Genomic DNA, 21,478 nt, shown 5'->3' with positions numbered 1-21,478 from the left:
TGCGATGGCGATGTGTTTGGGACTCTCAGCGGGCGCTGGATCCTCTCCACTGCTGGGTTCAGACTCTCCGCTTTCCGTTTGGTGACATCTCCGACTCCGCGCCGGGCCTCTTCCGGTCCCTCCGAAAATTGTGTCCGGTTGGAGACTTCTGCCGGCCATCAACAGCATCCCTCAGCTCCAGTGAAGACGCAATGGCACAGGAAGGGGCGGATCGTCACGGGGAGTGACAAGAGAAGAGACCAATCCGCTTGGCGCTAACTGGTAGGAGAGGAGATGGATCTGCTCATGCTCGTTTATTTATGATTTTTAAACCTCGCTAACTTTTACAATATGCTACCGATCTGAACTAAATTTGTTGCACTCGCAGCACAAGAGAGCAGTGAGTGAGCTGACGAAAAATCGTAGCGCAATTGAAAGAGTTAATACGGTTTATTTAACAAAATATTAAGACATTAATCCTTCAGTCGTTTTCTAACAGGAATTTGAGAAGTAGAAAGTATGGTCTCTAGCTCTCTACTAACAACAATGTTTATTTTATATGAGAAAATATTGTTTAAAAGAAGATGCTCGGTGCCTAATCTGTTACAACTGTACAATTTCATGCAACACATTTCTAGAATCAAGGACAAGGAACATAACTCCAGATAATATGAATCAATGCTAGCCTTGACACAAAATAAAGTTGACTGTCTTTCTTTGTCTAGAAACTTGGGAAACTAAAATGAATGTGCAGATGCCTGAGCCAAGTTTGGAGAATAAGGCTGATATTGCAGAGATTACTAATAACTTGTTATTGGTTTAGCTTGATATGGGTCCAGCCTTTCTTATTTCCTGTAAGGCTACAGAATCTTTCAATCATGCTATATTAGATTTGGTAGGTGTATGTATTGATAAGAAATGACTATAACTGTACTAACCTTTCTTTGTTCGAAGAGTGCGCGGCAGGGAAGCTTAGGTATATAGCTTCCAGCACGCTCCCACTAGCGAATAAAATAATTTTACCTTACATTTTGTTTGACTTATCTGTGATGAGTAAGAACCTTAACTGTAGCACTATTGCATACCGTTTTTGCACATATAGAAAACCGCGCAAACCGGAAGAGCACAAGATCAGAGTTTTAGTTATGTATAGATAGAAGATAGAAGATGTCTCCTGTGAAGTGCAGGGGAATTTGTACAAGGTGAAATGTGCTATTTAAATACATATTGTTGTTGTTATTACTAGAAAGAACTTTCTTTACTTAACATCTTTAATATCTCCACTGGTGGTGGTGTCTCCTTTTTTTTCACTCAAGGGTTGATTTTATCCACAACTCAGCCCTGGAAGCAGTTGGTTTACAAATCGAGAGCGGCACGGTGGTGCAGCAGTAGAGTTGCTGCCTTATGCGCCAGGGACACAGGTTGCATCCTAACTATGGTGCTGTCTGTACAGAGTTTGTATGTTCTCCCCATGATCTGCGTGGGTTTTCTCCGGAAGCTCCGGTTTCCTTCCACACTCATAAAAACATAGAAACATAGAAAATAGGTGCAGGAGTAGGCCATTCGGCCCTTCGAACCATTCAATATGATCATGGCTGGTTATCTGGAATCAGTACCCCGTTCCTGCATTCTCCCCATATCCCCTGATTCTGTTAGCCCTAAGAGCAATATCCAATTCTCTCTTGAATACATCCAGTGACTTGGTCTCCATTGCATTCTGGCAGAGAATTCCACAGATTCACGACTCTCTGGATGCGGTGGGAGATTGCAACCTTCACGTGGTCCGCCCTGTTTCGACGAATGCAATCAACCTGGTCTGCACAAGCAAATAAGATCAAATAGAACAAGTTGTCCTACAACTTTAGACCGGGCACACCATACGCAAGAAGAGGACAACTCTCTGGGTGAAAAAGTTTTTCCTCATCTCAGTCCTAAATGGCCTTCTTAAACTGTAACCCCTGGTTCTGGACTCCAACATCGGGAACATTTTTCCTGCTAACCTAAACTAAATACTGTAATTGGTTTAAAATGGGTTTCTTTCAGTTTTCTTTCTGGTTTGAAGCTCGACACTCATAAACCTGCTTTTCTAAGCGATCGAATTCAAGGGTCTCACAACCTCAGAGAAAATAATTGAGAATACCATTCTACTTAAAAGTCTCTTCAAAATGCCACTGGTTGGAGTCCTGCAGTTCAGTGGAGAGTACGTTGGAGAGTGCTCAAAAATCTATGTTATTGAACTGCTCTGAGCCATTCCAAAAATAAGATAGACACAAAAAGCTGGAGTAAATCAGTGGGACAGGCAGCATCGCTAGAGAGAAGGAATGGGTGATGTTTTGGGTTGAGACCCTTCTTCAGACTAGTTAGCGAAAAGAGAAACAAGAGATATAAACGATGATGTAGAGAGATAAAGAACAATGAATGAAAAACATGCAAAAAAGTAACGATGATAAAGGAAACAGGCCATTGTTAGCTGTTTGTTGGGTGAAAATGAGAAGCTGGTGCGACTTTGGTGGGGGAGAGATATAGAGATTGGGAATGCAGGGGTTACTTGAAGTTAGAGGATTGAATATTCATACCACTGCGCTGTCAGCTGCCCAAGTGAAATATGAGATGCTGTTCCTCCAATTTGTGTTCAGCCTCACTCTGACAATGGAGGAGGCCTAGGACAGAAAGGTCAGTGTGGGAATGGGAAGGAGAATTAAAGTGTTTAGCCACCGGGCAATCAGGTAGGTTCAGGTGGACTGAGCAAAGTTGTTCAGTGAAGCGATCAGCCAATCTACAATTGGTCTCGCCGATGTATAAGAGTCCCCATCTTGAATAATGGATACAGTAGATGAGGTTGGAGGAGATGCAAGTGCCTAACCTGAAAGGACTGTCGGGGTCCCTAGACAGAGCCAAGGGAGGAGGTATAGGGACAGGTGTTACACTTCTACGGTTGTTGGGGAAGGTACCTAGATTGGAGGTGATTTGAGTGGGAAGGGATGAGTTAACCAGGGAGTTGCGGAGGGAACAGTCTCTGCGGTAGGCGGAAAGGGATGAAGATGAAAGGGATGAACCTTCAAATAACCATTCCACTGTGTCCTCCAGATAATTATCTATCCTATTCCAGATTCAGACCATAAACCCGGGGTTGTTGAATATTGGGGTGGCATTCAAAATCTTTTATGCCATTTAAAACATGACCCTGAGCCATATAAATGAGTATGAGGACAGACAGAGAACAGCTTCAGGTTGTAACTTTGAGGGGGTGACCAAGAGACTTTGGAAGCAAATTCCAGAGGTTACAGTTTTAGAGAGGTAGGTCAACCCACCAATCAATGGAATCATCAATACCAGAAATTTCCTGGTCTTGCATGACTCTCAATGTCCAGAGTTGGAGGAATGCAAATATCCTGAAGGCTTTGAGAGATCTATGCCTCTCATAGCTTTACCTACTTCCAGCAGGTCTCCCTTCAGCCTCTGACACTCCAGAGAAAACAATCCAAGTTTTTCCAACCTCTCCTTACAGTTAAACATCCTGATAAACCTCCTCTGCACCCTCTCCAAAGTCTCCACATCCATCCTTTAATGGGGCGACCAGAAATGAGCACAATACTCCAATGTGGCAGAAATGAAATTTTATAAATTGTACCACAGGCCTCTGTCTTCTATGGATAAGTAAATTCTGAATACAAACAACCAATTCAGTATTCTTAATCTTCTGGAACAGCCTTCCATGACATTCTCACTAATTAGCAATGAAACTCCTCCACCACTGATTTCTATCAAATCCGAAACATCGAAGCTGTGGAACGTTGAGTTGCCAGTCCTGTCCCTCTCACAACCAAGTCTTCGGAATGGCCACAACATCTTATTCCATTCACTGATCCAGGCTTTGTTCATCTGTTTTGCCCATCACACTCCTTACATTGAAATAAACACACTACAGTCTATTAATTTCACCATGTTCATTAACCTGTCTCTGCCTGCTCTACTTTAGAAAGAGAGGGGGATATGAACTCAGTTCAGTATTAATATTTGTGCCAAAGAAGAGCAAGGTAGCATGCCTTAATGAAGCCCATTACATGGACCACCATCAATCCCATCTACACTTCACCACCTCGAGAAAGCAGCTAACATAATCACAGACCTTTATCACCCCACTCACCCCTATTCTCATCTCTTTCATGCAGAAGATACAGATGCTTGAAAGTTCCTACCACCAGTTTGAGGAACAGTTTCTTCCCTGCGATTATCACGCTACTAAAGATACTCCCATTAAATCCCAACTTACCTCACAGGACCTTGAACTTTCTGAACCTTGAATTGTAACTATAACACCATAAATGCTATAAAACTAAATTCTGTACTTGCGTATTTTTCTCTTTGTACTACCTGTTGTACTTGTGTATAGCTTGATTGTATGCAGGTATAGTATGATTTGACTGGTTAGTACACAAACAAAGCATTTCACTGTATCTCGGCATATGACAATAATAAACCAATACCAATAGTATCCTGAGATATATATCTTGAGATACAGTGAAAAAGTATTTTTGTGCTATCAAGACAAATCATACTATCAGGTAGTGTAAAAAACAAAAGAAACAGAGTGCAGAATATAAAGTAAAAATGGTCTGGATGCTACCTGCTGTCCTAATGATGCTCTCAATCACCTCCAATGGTACCATTTCCTTGCTAAAGAAGCGCACACTCCTCCTCCCATTCATCAGATGGTAGAACTCATTGGCTCTGTGAATCATTTCTTCCTTTTGAAAATGCTTCATCGAATATGGAATGTGATGGATTTCAACTTCTGGCTCTAGACATTCGTCTACTGGAAAGTAAAGAACACAAGAACAAAGGATTGTTTTGCAAGTTAAACAGAATTATATTGAATTAACAAAATGTTTTCGAACTGGCACATAAACAAAAATCAGCTATGTTAAAAAATAGTATTGAGTATTGAACATCAATAAATTTTGGCATGGCATACGAGCTTCAGAATCACTCGCCATTCCCGTCAGGGAACCTTCTACCTCTTATGATACAGAATGCAGAAGATATATATCAGTGGAAATAAAAATCTGTACCAATGTAAAATGGATCACACACACTTTCACACAAATTCATGATCTACCACAAATCCACTTAGCAAACTTCCCTGTTCTGTTCTATTTCATTTTTGAAAAACAGGTCCCATATTGACTGTTCCCCATCCCATATCAAACATCTGTATCATCACAGCCCTGAGATTCGTGTGCAGACGTGGTGTTGAAGGATGAGAAGCCGAAGCTAAGAAGTGGAAGCCATATAATCGAACGGAAACGAAACCGAAACGCCAAATAACCGAAAGCGTACGAAGCCGAAACGCCAACTAACCAAAAGGTTGGGACCCCTAAAAGCAAACTAACCGAAAGGGCGGGACGTCTAAAATCCAACTAACCGAAAGGGAGGGACATAAAACTCACCCGCACGGTGGAGACGAGGCGGAGGGCAGCCGTGGCCATGGAAGAGTGGCGGCTGTCCCGAGGGATGCGTTCCTTCGGCCGCTTACAGCCTGGTGATCGGGTTCAGAGTGCCCAGTCACCTATGGCTTATGTGGAGAAAATGACCCCCACGCTCCCATCTCCATCGGCCAGTGATGTGATGGACGCAGGGGTCTAGCCCAATCACTGACAAGTGCCGTGCCCTCACCCCCGGCGACGTCATTGTCCGTTATTTTACTTTTCGGCAGCCGCTATTCGGTTAGTTCGCTTGTAGGCGACGCAACCTTTCGGTGAGTTGACCTTTCGGCAGAGCGGCCTTTCAGTGAGTTTGCTTTAAGGCATTCCACCCTTTCGGTTAGTTGCCTTTTAGGCGTCCCACCCTTTTGGTTAGTTTGCTTTTAGGCATCCCACGCTTTCGGTTAGTTGGTGTTTTGGCTTCGTACGCTTTCGGTTAGAAACATAGAAAGTAGGTGCGAGAGCAGACCACCAGGTCCATCGAGCCCGCACCACCATTCGCTCATGGCTGAACACTAAACAGACACACTTACCCACAAACAGTAGACACAAGACACAGAACACAAGACACTACCCTCCCCTTTATACCGCTATCACCCCTCTCCACCCCAAGAACCTCGTGATCTCCTGGGGGAGGCAAAAAACCGGATAAAAACCCAGGTCCAATTCGGGAAAAAAAATCCGGGAAATTCCTCTCCGACCCCAATCTAGGCGATCGACACTTGTCCAGGAGATCACTCAGGTCTTACTATACTAACCATACCTAGGTCCATATCCCTGCCCTCTCCCCGTAGCCCCTTATCCCCTTGGCAGCTAAAAAACCATCTATTTTAGTCTTAAATATATTTAAAGTTTCTGCTTCCACTGCTCCCTGGGGCAGTGAATTCCATAAATTAACCACCCTCTGGGTGAAGAAGTTCTTCCTCATCTCAGTTTTAAAAGAGCCCCCCCTTATTCTGCAACTATGTCCCCTAGTTCTAGTTTCCCCGATCATTGGGAACATCCTCGGTGCATCCACCGATCAAGGCCCCTGGATCTTATATGTTTCAATGAGATCGCCTCTCATTCTTCTAAACTCCAAAGAGTAGAGTTCCAGCCTACTTAACCTTTCCTCATATGTCAATCCCCTCATTGCGGGAATTAATCTTGTAAACCTTCGCTGCACTGCCTCCAGGGCTAGTACATCCTTTCTTAAGTATGGACCCCAGAACTGTACACAGTATTCCAAATGTGGTCTCACTAATACTGTGTACAGCTGCAGCAAGACCTCCGTGTTTTTATACTCAAATCCCCTAGCAATAAAGGCCAAAACTCCATTGGCCTTCCTGATTGCTTGCTGCACCTGCATACTAACTTTCAGTGATTCATGTACTAATACCCCTAGATCCCTTTTCGTTGCATTACAACGCAGCTCCTCCTCTTTTATAAAATAACTTGCCCTATCCTTTTTTTCCCAAAGTGAATGACTTCACATTTATTAGTATTAAATTTCATCTGCCAAGTTGTTGCCCACTCACCTAGCTTATCTATATCCTTTTGCAGACTCTTCCTATCCTCCTCATCCCCTACTTTTCCTCCCATTTTTGTATCGTCCGCAAATGTTGATATATTACACTTGGTTCCCTCCTCCAAATCATTTATATAAATTGTGAACAACTGGGGTCCCAGCACCGACCCTTGCGGAACCCCGCTAGTTACCGGTTGCCATCCCGAGTATGAACCATTTATCCCCACTCTCTGCTTCCTATTTGTTAGCCAATCCTCTACCCATGCTAATATATTACCCCCAATCCCATAATTTTTTATTTTTAGCAATAGTCTCTTATGTGGCACCTTGTCAAAAGCCTTTTGGAAGTCCAAGTATACCACATCCACCGGTTCCCCTTTATCCACCCGGGTTGTTACTTCCTCAAAGAATTCGAGCAGATTCGTCAAACAGGACTTCCCCTTCACAAAACCATGCTGGTTCTGTCCGATGAAGTCATGCTTATCCAAGTGCCCCGTTAGTGTTTCTTTAATAATTGTCTCTAACATTTTACCCACCACCGATGTTAGACTAACCGGTCTATAGTTACCCGCCTTCTGTTTACTTCCTTTTTTAAATATAGGTGTTACATTGGCCATTTTCCAATCCACTGGGACCGTTCCTGCCTCCAGGGAGTTTTGGAAAATTATCACCAATGCATCCACAATCCCCACCGCTATCTCCCTCAAGACCCTTGGATGTAATCCATCAGGCCCAGGGGATTTATCCTCCTTCAGTCTCCTTAATTTCCCTAATACCACCTCCTTGGTGATCTTAATAGTATTTAGCTCCTCCATTCCTACCGCCCCCTGTTTATCCAGCGTTGGAATATTTTTTGTGTCTTCTATGGTGAAGACTGATACAAAATACTCGTTTAATGCCTTTGCCATTTCCATGTTCCCCACCAACAACTCTCCAGTCTCACCCTCCAATGGACCAACGTTCACCTTAGCCACCCTTTTTCTTTTTATATAGCTATAAAAACTCTTACTATTAGTTTTTATGTTGTTCGCTAAATTCCTTTCATAGTCTATTTTCCCCGTCTTAATTAATCTCTTAGTTATTTTTTGCTGACCTTTAAATGCTTCCCAATCCTCTACCCTCCCACTATCTCTGGCTACCTTATATGCCCTTGCCTTCAGCCGAATACTATCCTTTATAGTTTTACTGAGCCATGGCTGACTGTTCTTACCCTTACCCCTTTTTTTCTTCATAGGAATAAATTTTTCTTGAAGGTTATACAGTATACCCTTAAACGTACACCACTGCTCATGTACCGTCTTATTCTTGAGTCTGCTATCCCAGTCAACTTTGATCAGCTCAGTCCTCATACCTTCATAATCCCCCTTATTTAGACTAAGCACCCTAGCCTGAGTTTCAACCTGCTCCCCTTCTATTTGAATATGGAATTCGACCATATTGTGGTCACTTGTTCCCAACGAGTCCCTAACTATGACATTTTTAATTAATCCTGCTTCATTACACAGGACCAGATCCAAGATTGCCTCCCCCCTTGTCGGTTCTGTGACATACTGTTCTAGGAACCCGTCTCTAATACATTCTATAAACTCTTCCTCTAGTCTACCCTGCCCAGTTTGGTTTGCCCAATTAATATGAAAATTGAAGTCCCCCATGATTACAGCAGTTCCCTTTTTACATGCGTCAACTATTTGCAGATTTATGTTCTGACTAACAGCGTCACAGCTATTTGGCGTTTCGGCTTTGCTTCCGTTTGGTTATTTGGCTTCCACTTCTTTGCTTCGGCTTCTCGTCCTTCGACGCCACATCAGGGTACCCTGAGATTTATGACTGAATTTGAAGCTGTAGGAGCATGTAAGTCCTGGAGGGAATGTGGGGGGATAAATGAGGGGAAGGAGGCAACTGTCAGGAAACTGGCTTCAATCTTTTCTGGGTGGCACTGTAGAGATTGTGGAACTGCTGCCACATAGTGCCCGAGACCCGGGTTTGATCCTGACCTCGAGTGTTGTCTGTGGGGAGTTTGCATGTTCAACCCAGTGACGTTTCCTCCCGGTGCTCTGGTTTACTCCCACATCCCAAATATGTATTTGTTTGTAGAATAACTATAAATTGTCCCTTATATGTGGATGAGATGTGGATGAGAAAGTGGAATAACATAGAACTAGTGTGTGAATGGACAATTGATAGCTGGTGCGGGCTCAATGGGCCAAAAGGCCTGTTTCCATGCTATATCTTTCAATCAATCAATCTAATTTAATGACATTAAAACATTCTTAAGTATTTTGATATTGACAAGCTATTATAATTAATTTTAACTCCGCATTAGATTAGTTTAGATGTACAATGGTAAGTAGGGTACCATGATCTGCATGTATATTGCAAATAAGGAATCTTCAGATTGCCTGGCAGGAATTATCAACCACAAAGTTTCATCAACGCTGAGCTGTGGTGCAGCAGCAAACTGATCTTTATGTAGGGTGTGCACAGGCATTTTGGGCAGCTACTTTAGCACTTTCATTCTTAGCTGTCCAGCTCCTCGATTGACTTCACACCATAAAACAAACTTACCAGTTTATTATTTGGAGACAAGGTATTTCCAAGAAAAATGCAACTGATGACACAGAGCCACCAAGAAACTTAATTATGAGGCCAAGGGTGGAACAGCAAAAGCCATTTGATAACCAAATATGTCCCTGACTAATAGGCCGGCTGAAGCTCTCTGTGTTACTGAGGAGATTTAGAAATGCTCTTCAATACATAGCAGCGAGTGTCCTCAAAAAGGCTGTGAAATGGGCATCCTGAGTCTTTGAGAGGGAAACATGAGCATCTCTTCAGATAATAGGAAAAAATATTCCAGCAATACAAATGCAATTGCACTGTTACTGAATGTCATAATTATTATAAAGGGCATTTAAGTTACGGAACTGCACCAAACCAGTACCAGATAACCAAATCCATCTTTATCATCCATAATAATCGGCACAAAGGTGACCTTGGGTTATGGTAAAATGAATATCAGGATGTAGATGAATATGTCCCTAATTTCATCTTTGTTGACCAAGATATATTCATTAATTAGGAACATAACATAAACCTGCTAATGCTAATTCCATGGTCAATTTGAGGAAAGAGAATAGGGAAGAATTCTTTGTGTCCCAATGCAGCAGAGTGTCACGTCTATGAGGAATTACAAAACCAACAGCCGTCTTTCAAATATAATAAAAATGAACTACAGATGCTCGTTTATACCAAAGATAAACACAAATGCAGGAGTAACTCAGTGGGTCAGACAGCATCTCTGGAGAAAACGGATAGGTAACATTTAGGCTTGGGACCCCTCTTCAGACTGATTGTTGGGGAGGTGGGGATAATTGGAAGCAGAAAGTACATGATTCTCCCATTATGATGCTCAGTTCTATCAATTAATATAACTACAAAGAAAACCTGGAGCAGGGATGAGGGGAGATTAAGAGCTTTTTCACAGTATAAAATATTCTGCCTGAAACGATGATGGATGGTGATTTGTTAATAATTTCAATTAAGGCAGCCAAATATAAAACTAAAGGGCAATAATATGTTGGATGATGGGGGCTGGGATTAATTGGCTGGGTGTAACTAAAATTAAACACAATGGGATGAATAGCCTTGTGCATTATTCTGCACAAATGTTCTATAGACAACCAGGTATGACTCTGGTTACTTCTCATCCCCACAAAGTTAAGTGTTCAGCTCTCCAGAAGTTAAGAGCCCATTATAATCATTAGGGACAATGGCTTGGCAGATAGAGTGCTTTCCGCATTGAACAATGGTGGCTTGTGAAAAGAGAGCAGGCTGACATAATTCTGAACCATGATAAAATCAACTTCAAAAACCAGGCAATGAGTTCTTCAAAGTGAATGCGAGCAAAAGGAATGTCTCAAAATCAATGAAGCGCAAATTTAAATATATTTCTAACATTTGAAGTTCATGGAGAAACTTTAGAAACTTACAAAATTCTTAAGGGGTTGGACAGGCTTGATGCAGGAAGATTGTTCCCGATGTTGGGGAAGTCCAGAACAAGGGGTCACAGTTTAAGGATAAGGGGGAAATCTTTTAGGACCGAGATGAGGAAAACCTTTTTCACACAGAGAGTGGTGAATCTCTGGAATTCTCTGCCGCAGAAGGTAGTTGAGGCCAGTTCACTGGCTATATTTAAGAGGGTTAGATGTGGCCCTTGTGGCTAAAGGGATCAAGGGGTATGGAGAGAAGGCAGGAACGGGATACTGAGTTGGATGATCAGCCATGATCATATTGAATGGCGGTGCAGGCTCGAAGGGCCAAATGGCCTACTCCTGCACCTATTTTCTATGTTTCTATGTTTCTATGTAGAGTCGTTGAGGTGAATAGCATTGATTCACTTAAGGGGAACACAGTGAAATGTATGAGAGAGGAAGGAATGCGAGGATGCACTGATAGAGTTAGATGAAGGGAATGAGAGGAATAAATAAATAATGTTATGCAATGGATAGGCTAAGTGACTTCCTTCTTTGTTGCAATCACACTATCACTACCCACTACTCTGTAATATTAGTTTTATTTATTTATCCACACAAACTATAACAAACATACAGAGGCACCCTAATTTTGGGTAAAGGATTTAGAAGGAACATATCAGAACACAGAGATATAAATATTAGGAAAGGGAGAATATTTCTACTCTAAGATGACTTAGTGACAACACAATAGAGGTCTGATGTTCTAAATAAGAGATAAGAACAATAAAGCCAAAATGGAATTCAAGAAAGGTATCTTTATCCAAGGATTGGTAGAATTCACAATTACACAAAAGTGGGCCATTCAGTCCATAGGGTCCATGTCAGCTACAGCAGAGCAATCTCATCAATCCCAAATCCCACTTTTTTAATTTCCTAAAGTCCTGTAATTTACTCTTGTATATGATCATCAAATTCAAACTGAAGAAGAGTCTCAACCCGAAACATCACCTATTTCCTTTGCACCATAGATGCAGCCACACCCGCTGAATTTCTCCAGCAATTTTGTCTAACAGATTTTCCAGCATCTGCAGTTCCTTCTTAATCAAATTCACAATGGTTCTTTTACCACCTGCCCTGAATTAAGGTTAATTTACAGTAGCCAATATATTCACTAGCATGTGCTTGAAAAATGGAAGAACACCTGAGCAGCTGGAGAAATCCATGGTCAGTGAGAGAAAGTGCAAACTCTGCACGGATAGCACCAGAGATCAGGATCAATGCCGATCTATGAAATGACGAAACAACTGTGAAGACTATTGTGCCATCCTGTTATATTTGTTCCAACACTGGGTACAAAAGAAAAATAATGCTTTCTTTGGAAATCAGATATAAAAATAGAAAATGCAACAAGTTCTCAGCAGGACAGACAACACCCATGGAGAGAAAAAGATAGTTGAAGTTTCATGTTGAAGACACAAGGAACTGCATATGTTGGAATCGTGAGCAAAACACAAAGTGCTGGAGTAACTCAAGGGGATCAGGAAGCATCTGTGTTGGGAATGGGCAGGCATTGTTTCGGGTTTGAAAAAGGATCCCAATCCGAGACACTCCGTTCCCTCCACAGTTGTTGCCTTACCTGCTGAGTTCCTTCAGCACTTTGTGTTTTGCTGAAGTTTCAAATTAATGCCCTGAAATTGTATTTGCAGGAAATACTTGAGATGAGTATCATCAATGCAATCTGTGCTGCCTTCATGCCCACGTTGGTTTTGCATACAGCCTGTCATCGCTGGCGACTCGCCAGCAGCCTCACGAGAGGGTCCAACCACAAGAGCTCAATAACAACTCCACTCATTGAGACATCCACGAACTCCGACGTACCCACTACGTACATTATACGTACTTATCATGAGTTGAATTATTTTTTTCAACTCAGGAGAGCTCTTGGGTGAACTCGCATCGTGGGACAGGCCAATTAGGTTAATCACTCAATCACTGTCGACAATTCCTTCAGTTACCAAGAAATATTAGTGTATCTCTCCTCATACTCCTCCTTTAAAATATTACTTTTTACTTATATCTGACCAGGTTTATGGCCAGCTGTCCAAGTGTTTCCTTGTGTGGCTCAGTTAAACTAGATAAGGCTGCTATGAAGTGTATTATGAGGTTTACTACATTAAATATACCATCTATATCCAAGATAGATTGCCATTGCATAATGCTTATTCCTCAGAAAATACCATATAATTAAGTCTTTTTTTTTAACATTTCAAACATTAAACAGTGATAGATCTCCAAAGCTAGCCTATTTCAGAATGAAACTGCGGTACTCTCAAGTTATGGCTCGCCCTAATAAAGCTCGCAAAAGTTGCATGAAGATTCAGACATTTTCATTTACGAGGTGTACAGGGCAGCATTACAAGGTTCCCTGCATAACACCTTGTTAAAGCTCTCAATAAATGTTTCAGCGATACATTCCCTATTTATATTTTGCAAGTTGTCGTAGCTGTCAGCACTTAGAATAACATCTGCTATGCAATGTAGATAAGCACTGAAGCAACAGGTACATAGGTAATGCTACGTGTTATGTAATTCCCTCCTTCTATCAATCATAAAGAAAGCCCATCAATATTTCTACTTCCTTAGAAGATTGAGGAGATTCAGTATGTCAATAATCTCAACTTCTACACTGTATAGTAGAGAGCATATGAACTGGTTTCATCACAGCCTGATTTGCCAACTCGTATGCCCAGGGACGAAGGAGATTACAGAAAGTGATAGGCATTGCCCAGTTCATCATATGCACTGACCCCCCCCGCCATCGGAAGGATCTACAGGACTTGCTGCCCTCAGAATGCAGTCAATATTTTCAAATTTCCACATAACCGCGGAAATGTTCTCATTTCATTCCTACCATCAGGTAGAAGATATAGGAATCTGAAAACCATGACCACCATATTCAAGAATTCCTTCCTCCAAACAATCATTGGGATCTTAAACTCTAGACAGCACGAACCTCAACTATGAACCACAACCTACCATGGGCTGTGTTGAGTTCCACCAAGGACTTTGGTTTTATTTTGCATTAGTATTGTGGCTTATTATTTTATTAAATTTTTAATATATTATTTATAATCTATGTGCATGTGTTTTACAGGTCAGTTATGCTGCAAGTTAGATGCATATCTGTAGTGACGAAGTGCTTTGAGAGGTTGATTATGGTGCATATCAACTCCTACCTCGACAAGAATCTCGACCCACTGCAGTTTGCTTACTGCCACAACAGATCAACGGTGGATGCGATCTCACTGGCTCTCCACTCAGCTCTGGACCACTTGGACAACAAAAACTCACATGTCAGGCAGTTATTCATTGACCACAGCTCGGCGTTTAATACCATCATCCCCTCCAAGGTGGTTACCAAGCTCTCAGATCTGGGTCTCTGCGCATCCCTCTGCAATTGAATCCTCGACTTCCTCATCTACAGACCACAGTCTGTCTGCATTGGTGGAAATGTGTCATCCTCGATAACAGTCAGCAAGGGAGCACCTCAAGGCTGCGTGCTCAGCCCCCTGCTGTACTCGCTCTATACTCATGACTGCGTAGCCGGACATAGTGCAAACTACATCATCAAGTTCGCCGACGACACCATTGTTGAAGGGACGAATCACTGATGGTGATGAGTCAGAGTATAGAAGTGAGATTGACCGATTGACCAAATGGTGCCAGCACAACAACCTGGCTCTCAACACCTGCACAACCAAGGAACTGATTGTGGACTTTGGAAGGGGTAGGATAGGGACGCACAATCACGTTTATATCAACTTCAAATTCCTGGGCATGCATATTTCCGAAGATCTTTCCTGGTCCCAGCACACTGATGCAATTATAAAGAAAGCACATCAGCACCTCTTCTTCCTGAGAAAATTACGGAGAGTCGGTATTTCAAGGAGGACACTCTCGAACATCTACAGGTGCACAGTAGAGAGCATACTGACTGGTTGCATTGTGCCTTCGTTCGGCAACTTGAACGTCCAGGAGCGGAAAAGAATGCAGAAAGTTGTGACCACTGCCCAGTCCATCATCGACTCTGATTTCCCCCACCATCGAAGGGATCTATCGCAGTCGCTACCTCAAAACGGCTGCCAACATCATCAAAGACACACACTCATCTCTCTGTTGCCTTCGGGAAACTTAAAATCTGGAGCATCCAGTTTCAGGAACAGCTTCTTCCCAACAGCCATCAGGCTACTAAACACGACATCAAACAAACTCTAAACTATAACAGCCTATTGCATTTTATCTGTTTATTTATGTGTATATATTTAGTCTATGGTATATAGACACAATGGACTGTTCTGTATTATGCTTACAATATTCTGTTGTGCTGCAGCAAGCAAGAATTTCATTGTCCAATCTGGGACACATGACAATAAAACTCTCTTGACTTGACTTGAATTTCGTGGTTCCATTGTCAGAAAATACACCAATTAAACACTTTTGTAGTTTAGAAATACGGCACGACAACAGGCCCACTGAGACCAGACCAACCAGCGATCCCTGCACACTGACACTATCCTACACACACTAGAGACAATTTACTATTTTACCCTGCAAATCTTTAAATCTTTGGCATGTGGGAGGAAACGTGAGCTCCCGGAAAAACCCACGCAGATCATGGGGAAACATACAAACTCCATACAGACAGCACCCGTAGGCAGGATTAAACCAAAGTCTCTGGCGCTGTAAGGCAGTTCTTCTACTGCTGTGCCACCGTGCCGACCTTTGACCCCCATCTCTACATCAGCTCTTGAAATGCCACCAGAGAGATAAATGCTGTGATAAAAAAGACATAATTTGAATGTTAGGAGCTGAATTTCCTAATGGGATCTAAGTTAAACGGAAAGTGGCACGACATTGTTCTACTCCAAATCAGGTCAATTTTCAACTACACTGTATATTTTCAAATTGTGTAGATGGTTTTGTTTTAAACAAAAACTCCAAGGAGAATTCCATATCCATCACATGTATTAACAGTAGAACTTAACAAAAAAAAAATGCATTCCAATTCTGGAAAAATTCCATGCAGATTAATGGAATGGATGAAATAGCTTTAAGGCACCAGGTTTCATAAAATTACCTCAACCTCTATAAAATACATTTACGTGAAATTTTGTAATATGTAAAACAAGCAATAAACTTATAACTGGATTTTAAACTGGAAATAGGTGCATTTGTTTTAAGGAGATGGACTACAATTGATTAGACATCATTTGAAGTGCTGCTTGTAGTTCTGGGCAAAACACCCGAGGAATGACTTGTTTCTCGCCTCTGGAAGGACCAGAGTAAAATTCATAACACTGATACAGGTGGTAAAGGAGTTAAATTATAGCTGTTACACTCCCCTCTCCCAACCCCCCCCCCCCCCCAACTCCCCCCCCCCTCCCCCCCCCACACAGCCCCCCCCCCCATTCCCTCCCACCCCCCTCACATACCTCCCTCACCCCACCCCCACACATCCCCCCCACACCCCCCCCCCACACACCCTCCCCCACACAACCCATCTCCCTCACTCCCTCCCCCACACACCACCCTCTTCACACCCACCCCCCCACACCCCCCCCCCCACACAACCCCTCTCCTCACACACAATCCCCTCCCCACACACCCCCCTCCCCAGGCTGCAGGACACTTCCCACATGAAACCGTCCCGGTCTCTCGGCTACAGACACTCCCACCGTTGCGTTGGGGAACAGGTGAGTGGTGGGATATTGCATTGAGGAATGGGTTGCGTTGGGGGACCAGGTCCCACAGTCTAGTCTTCAAATTAACCTGAAATAACCTACCTGATCTCCCGGTGAAATAACCTGCCTGATCTCCCAGTGAATTACCTGCCTGATCTCCCAGTGAAATAACCTACCTGATCTCCCAGTGAAACCTCCGCTCAATCCGTTTTAACCTATCTGAAATTTCCTGTGACCTCCGCTCAGTCTGTCTTAACCTACCTTATCTCCCGGTGACTCAGCACTTCAACCACCCTCTCATTCCCAATCTGACCTTTCTCTCCTGGGCCTCCTCCATTGCCTGAGTGAGGCCCAGCGCAAATTGGAGGAGCAGCTCCTCACATTTCGCGAGGGTAGTTTAAACCCCAGCGGTATAAACAATGACTTCGCTAACTTCAGATAGCCCTTACTTTCACTCTCCATTCCCTTCCCTTTACCAGTTCTCCCACACTAGTCTTGACTACATTCTATCTTTGTCCTGCCCCCTCCCCTGACATCAGTCGGAAGAAGGGTCTCGACCCAAAACGTCACGCATTCCTTCTCTCCAGAGATGCTACCTCACCCACTGAGTTACTCCAGCATTTTGTGTCTCTCTTCAAATAAACAGTTGAGGAACTATGAAATCTACTACCACAAAGAGCTGCTGGGGCTGGGACAGATAAAAATAATTTCTCAGCTCCTCCGCGCCGGGCAATCAGACCCCGGTTGGCGCTAGTCGAACCTTCTGCGACTTTGGAGCTTCCCGAGACTGCGAGCTCCCCGATGTTGAAATCCACAGTCCGGGGTTGGCAGGCTCCGAAGATAAGTCCGCGGCCCGATAGTGGGGCTTAAAGTCAGACTCGAGCAAGGCCGCCAGCTCCATGATGTTTGGCTGCAGAGCGACTGGAGTTACGATCCGGGAAACAATCGCATCTCCGGCAAGGTAAAGAGATTTAAAAAAAAGATACCCCCTTCCCCCACCCACACATAAAACAAACCAGAGAACATTAACACATACTTTTAAAGTAACAAAAATGATGAAACATTAACACAAGAGTAAAATAACAAAAATGATGAAGACTGCTGACGGCGCCACACTGTGTGGATTTCAGATGGCCAGAGGCAATAATCTAACTTGTCGAGAAGTCACAAAAAAATTTATGTTTTCCACCTCCTTAAAAAACATAATTATCATTATAAAATTAGTATGTTAACATTCCTTTTACTTTACCATTCTCTTCCAAGCTGAGTTGTGCCTCATCTTGCAGATCTTCATTCTCCCAGCGTTTGGATCTGGTTCTCTTTTCAAATGCAATGTTCTTTTGTCTCTTCACTCTGCCCTTATTCCTCCACCAAGCAACAACACAAATGCAAACCACAGCAAGAATGAAAGGAGTAAGGGGAGAAAAGAGCGACATGGTAAACGACAGTAACTCAATGAGCTACTGAACTTTGCTTAGCTCTGTTGCCACACAGTTAAGCAGATTCTAGCAACGTACCTATACTTACAGCCAATTAGAAACTTGCTTATTGATTCAACTTCCCACAGGGGCAAAGTCCATGCAAAATATTTGGCAAATCTTTGTTCTTGTGCAGCAGAGGTGCTCTCAGTGCATGTCTACAGCCAAATTCTGTTCAATTCACTGAATCACAAGATAGAATGGAATTAATCATCCAAGCTACTTTCACGTCCTATTTTATAGGTAATTATGGCCACAAAGCAATCTGCTCCTTCACTACTCCCTACCCCTCCTGAACTCCCAATGGAGTTTGACATTCAATTTCTGAGACATTTACAATGTGGTGGACATTATCAGTGAGTATGGAAGACTGCTGTTAGGGAGCAGCAAGCCATAGTAAGAGGGTATATTTACTTTATGGTAACCATTACTTTAACCAGTACAAGCAAGAACTAGCTTTAAAAACTACTAATTTATTTTCAAACTACTTTCCCCCTTCTGCAACTGAACCATAGACCAGAGTCAGTAAGGATAGACGACTCAGATTCAGATTCAGATTCAATATTAATTGTCATTGTCAGTGTACAGTACAGAGACAACGAAATGCATTTAGCATCTCCCTGGAAGAGCGACATAGCAAACGATTTGAATAAATAATAATAAGTGTCTGGGGGGGGTGGTGATTGGCAGTCACCGAGGTACGTTGTTGAGTAGAGTGACAGCCGCCGGAAAGAAGCTGTTCCTCGACCTGCTGGTTCGGCAACGGAGAGACCTGTAGCGCCTCCCGGATGGTAGGAGGGTAAACAGTCCATGGTTGGGGTGAGAGCAGTCCTTGGCGATGCTGAGCGCCCTCCGCAGACAGCGCTTGCTTTGGACAGACTCAATGGAGGGGAGCGAGGAACCGGTGATGCGTTGGGCAATTTTCACCACCCTCTGCAATGCCTTCCGGTCGGAGACAGAGCAGTTGCCATACCATACTGTGATGCAGTTGGTAAGGATGCTCTCGATGGTGCAGTGGTAGATGTTCACCAGGATCTGAGAAGACAGATGGACCTTCTTCAGTCTCCTCAGGAAGAAGAGACGCTGATGAGCCTTCTTGATCAGAGTAGAGGTATTGTGGGTCCAAGAGAGGTCATCGGAGATGTTGACTCCCAGGAACCTGAAGCTAGAAACACGTTCCACCTCCGTCCCGTTAATGTGGATGGGGGTGTGCGTGCCGCCTCTGGACTTCCTGAAGTCTACAATGAGCTCCTTGGTCTTCTTGGAGTTAAGGGCCAGGTTGTTGTCAGCGCACTATGCTGCTAAGTGCTGGACCTCCTCCCTGTAGGCCAGCTCATCGTTGTTGCTGATGAGGGCAATCACCGTTGTATCATCTGCATACTTGATGATGGTGTTAGTACCATGTACAGGTGTGCAGGCATAGGTGAAGAGGGAGTAGAGGAGGGGGCTCAGCACACAGCCCTGTGGAACGCCGGTGTTCAGGGTGAGGGTTGAAGAGGTGTGCTTGTCTAACCTCACAGACTGGGGTCTGTTGGTTAGAAAGTCCAGTATCCAGTTGCAGAGGGAGGGGTCGATGCCCAGGTTACCGAGTTTGGTGATCAGCTTTGATGGAATAATGGTGTTGAATGCTGAGCTGTAATCGATGAACAACATTCTTACGTAAGTGGCTCTGTTGTCGAGGTGGGAGAGGGCGGAGTGAAGTGCCGTTGAGATGGCATCCTCCATACTCCTGTTCTTGCGGTAGGCAAACTGATAGGGATCCAGTGTGGGGGGTAGGCAGCTTTTGAGGTGTGCCAGGACCAGCCTCTCGAAGCACTTGGTGATGATGGGGGTAAGTGCAACTGGGCGGAAGTCGTTGAGGCTTGCCGCAGTGGAGTGTTTTGGCACTGGCACGACAAAACATCCTCTACGATAATTAACACCAGCGCCCTGTGGCTGCATTCTCAGCTCCTTACTGTACTCCCTCTGCACCAAGGGTCGGCAACCTATGGCCCCCGGACAGAATAGGACCCATAACCCAAAATCATCCAGCCCACAGGTGTATTGCCTTTCCCGCAATTATCTGGCCCGCAGACTTCCGTCATCTCCGGTACCTCCCTGTGTCTCCACTCCCAGTATGAGATCAAGGGAGGTTTCTAAATGGTTATTTTATCACAGCGCATCAAACATGCAATATTTGTTTGATAATCAATATTTGGGGTGTTTATATATCCAGAGAGACATCCATTACAATACCATGATCCAATTATACCTTATTGTCACATGTAAAATGTTTTGTTTTGCATACAACCCAGTAACACATACAGCAGACCACACCTTTTTTTATATATGTATATATATACAAATACGCTTATTCAGAAAATAAAAACAAACATACAGAGTATTAACACGATCACATGGGCGGAAATCCTGGGGGGGGGTGGAAACAGGGGGCATGTCCCCACCTGGTCCCCCCCACCCCCCCATGTTTTGTGAAACATGAATTTTGCAATCAGTTCCCATCCGACGGAGTCGCGGCCGCATGCATTGTCAGCCGGCTCAGACTGCAAAATAATTAAATATCCTTTGGTAATGATAAATGCTTATCCTTTCCTCATACAATACACAAAATAGATTGCAGCAAAAGCGAAATGACCTTGGAATTCTACATTTTTAAAAGTTTAATGAGAACTGCAGAATGACTGGAGTCGTTTATCACTTCATTTCTCTGAGACTAAAATGATGTGTTAACTGTCACTGTTATAGCTTGTTTACTGCTACTGTTAACATCGTATTAACACTGTTATTTTGATGTGTCACCAACCAATACATCGATTTGCATTACTCAGTAAATATAATTGTGTTTTGACCTACATGTATTACTGATATGTTCCTTTGAATAAAATTCATGGAAGAATTTCTTAAAACAAAGCAACAAAATTTTGTTCAATACGAAAGGTCTGAATGACAATAAAGGATACTTTGACTTTGACTTTGAGATCCCTGAGGAACTACACTGGTAACAGACCTCCAGCCAGAATATTTACCTTCCACCACAACCCTGTGTTTTCTATGAATAAGCCAATTTCGAATCCATATGATCAAGTCATGAAGAATACAGTACATCTAAATCTTCTGGATCAGCATAGCATGAGGGGTCTTATCCAAAGCCTTACTAAACTCCTTGTACACAACATCCACTACCTACATTTATCAATCTTCTTTGCCATCTCCTCAAAAAACAATCAAATTAGTGAGACATCTTGAACCTTAATATCTTTCGTTCTCTGCTTTTCCCTTCCTCATACCTTAGTTTTACATATTCATCTGCTCTCACCCT

General features: G+C 43.2%; 1 protein-coding gene across 2 annotated transcripts in view; it reads right to left on the bottom strand.

Moving 5' to 3' along the window:
• iyd (iodotyrosine deiodinase) overlaps nucleotides 1-21,478 on the bottom strand; it is a 42,709-nt gene that overhangs the window by 20,859 nt on the left and 372 nt on the right. The window contains exons 2-3 of one of the 2 annotated variants that reach the window (XM_055639058.1): nucleotides 17,931-18,342; nucleotides 4,607-4,792 (exon numbers count right to left, since the gene is read on the bottom strand). In XM_055639058.1, the coding sequence (XP_055495033.1) occupies nucleotides 4,607-4,792; nucleotides 17,931-18,117 (373 nt within the window). In that variant the 5' untranslated portion in view covers nucleotides 18,118-18,342. Of the gene's footprint in view, nucleotides 1-4,606; nucleotides 4,796-17,930; nucleotides 18,343-21,478 lie in introns of both variants that reach the window. The other variant, XM_055639057.1, reaches the window with a different exon arrangement.

Source organism: Leucoraja erinacea, chromosome 8, assembly GCF_028641065.1.
Source record: "Leucoraja erinacea ecotype New England chromosome 8, Leri_hhj_1, whole genome shotgun sequence".
Taxonomy (NCBI): Eukaryota; Metazoa; Chordata; class Chondrichthyes; order Rajiformes; family Rajidae; genus Leucoraja; species Leucoraja erinaceus.
The sequence above is the reverse complement of the archived record's forward strand: the minus strand, read 5'-3'. Positions and strand labels throughout refer to the sequence as shown.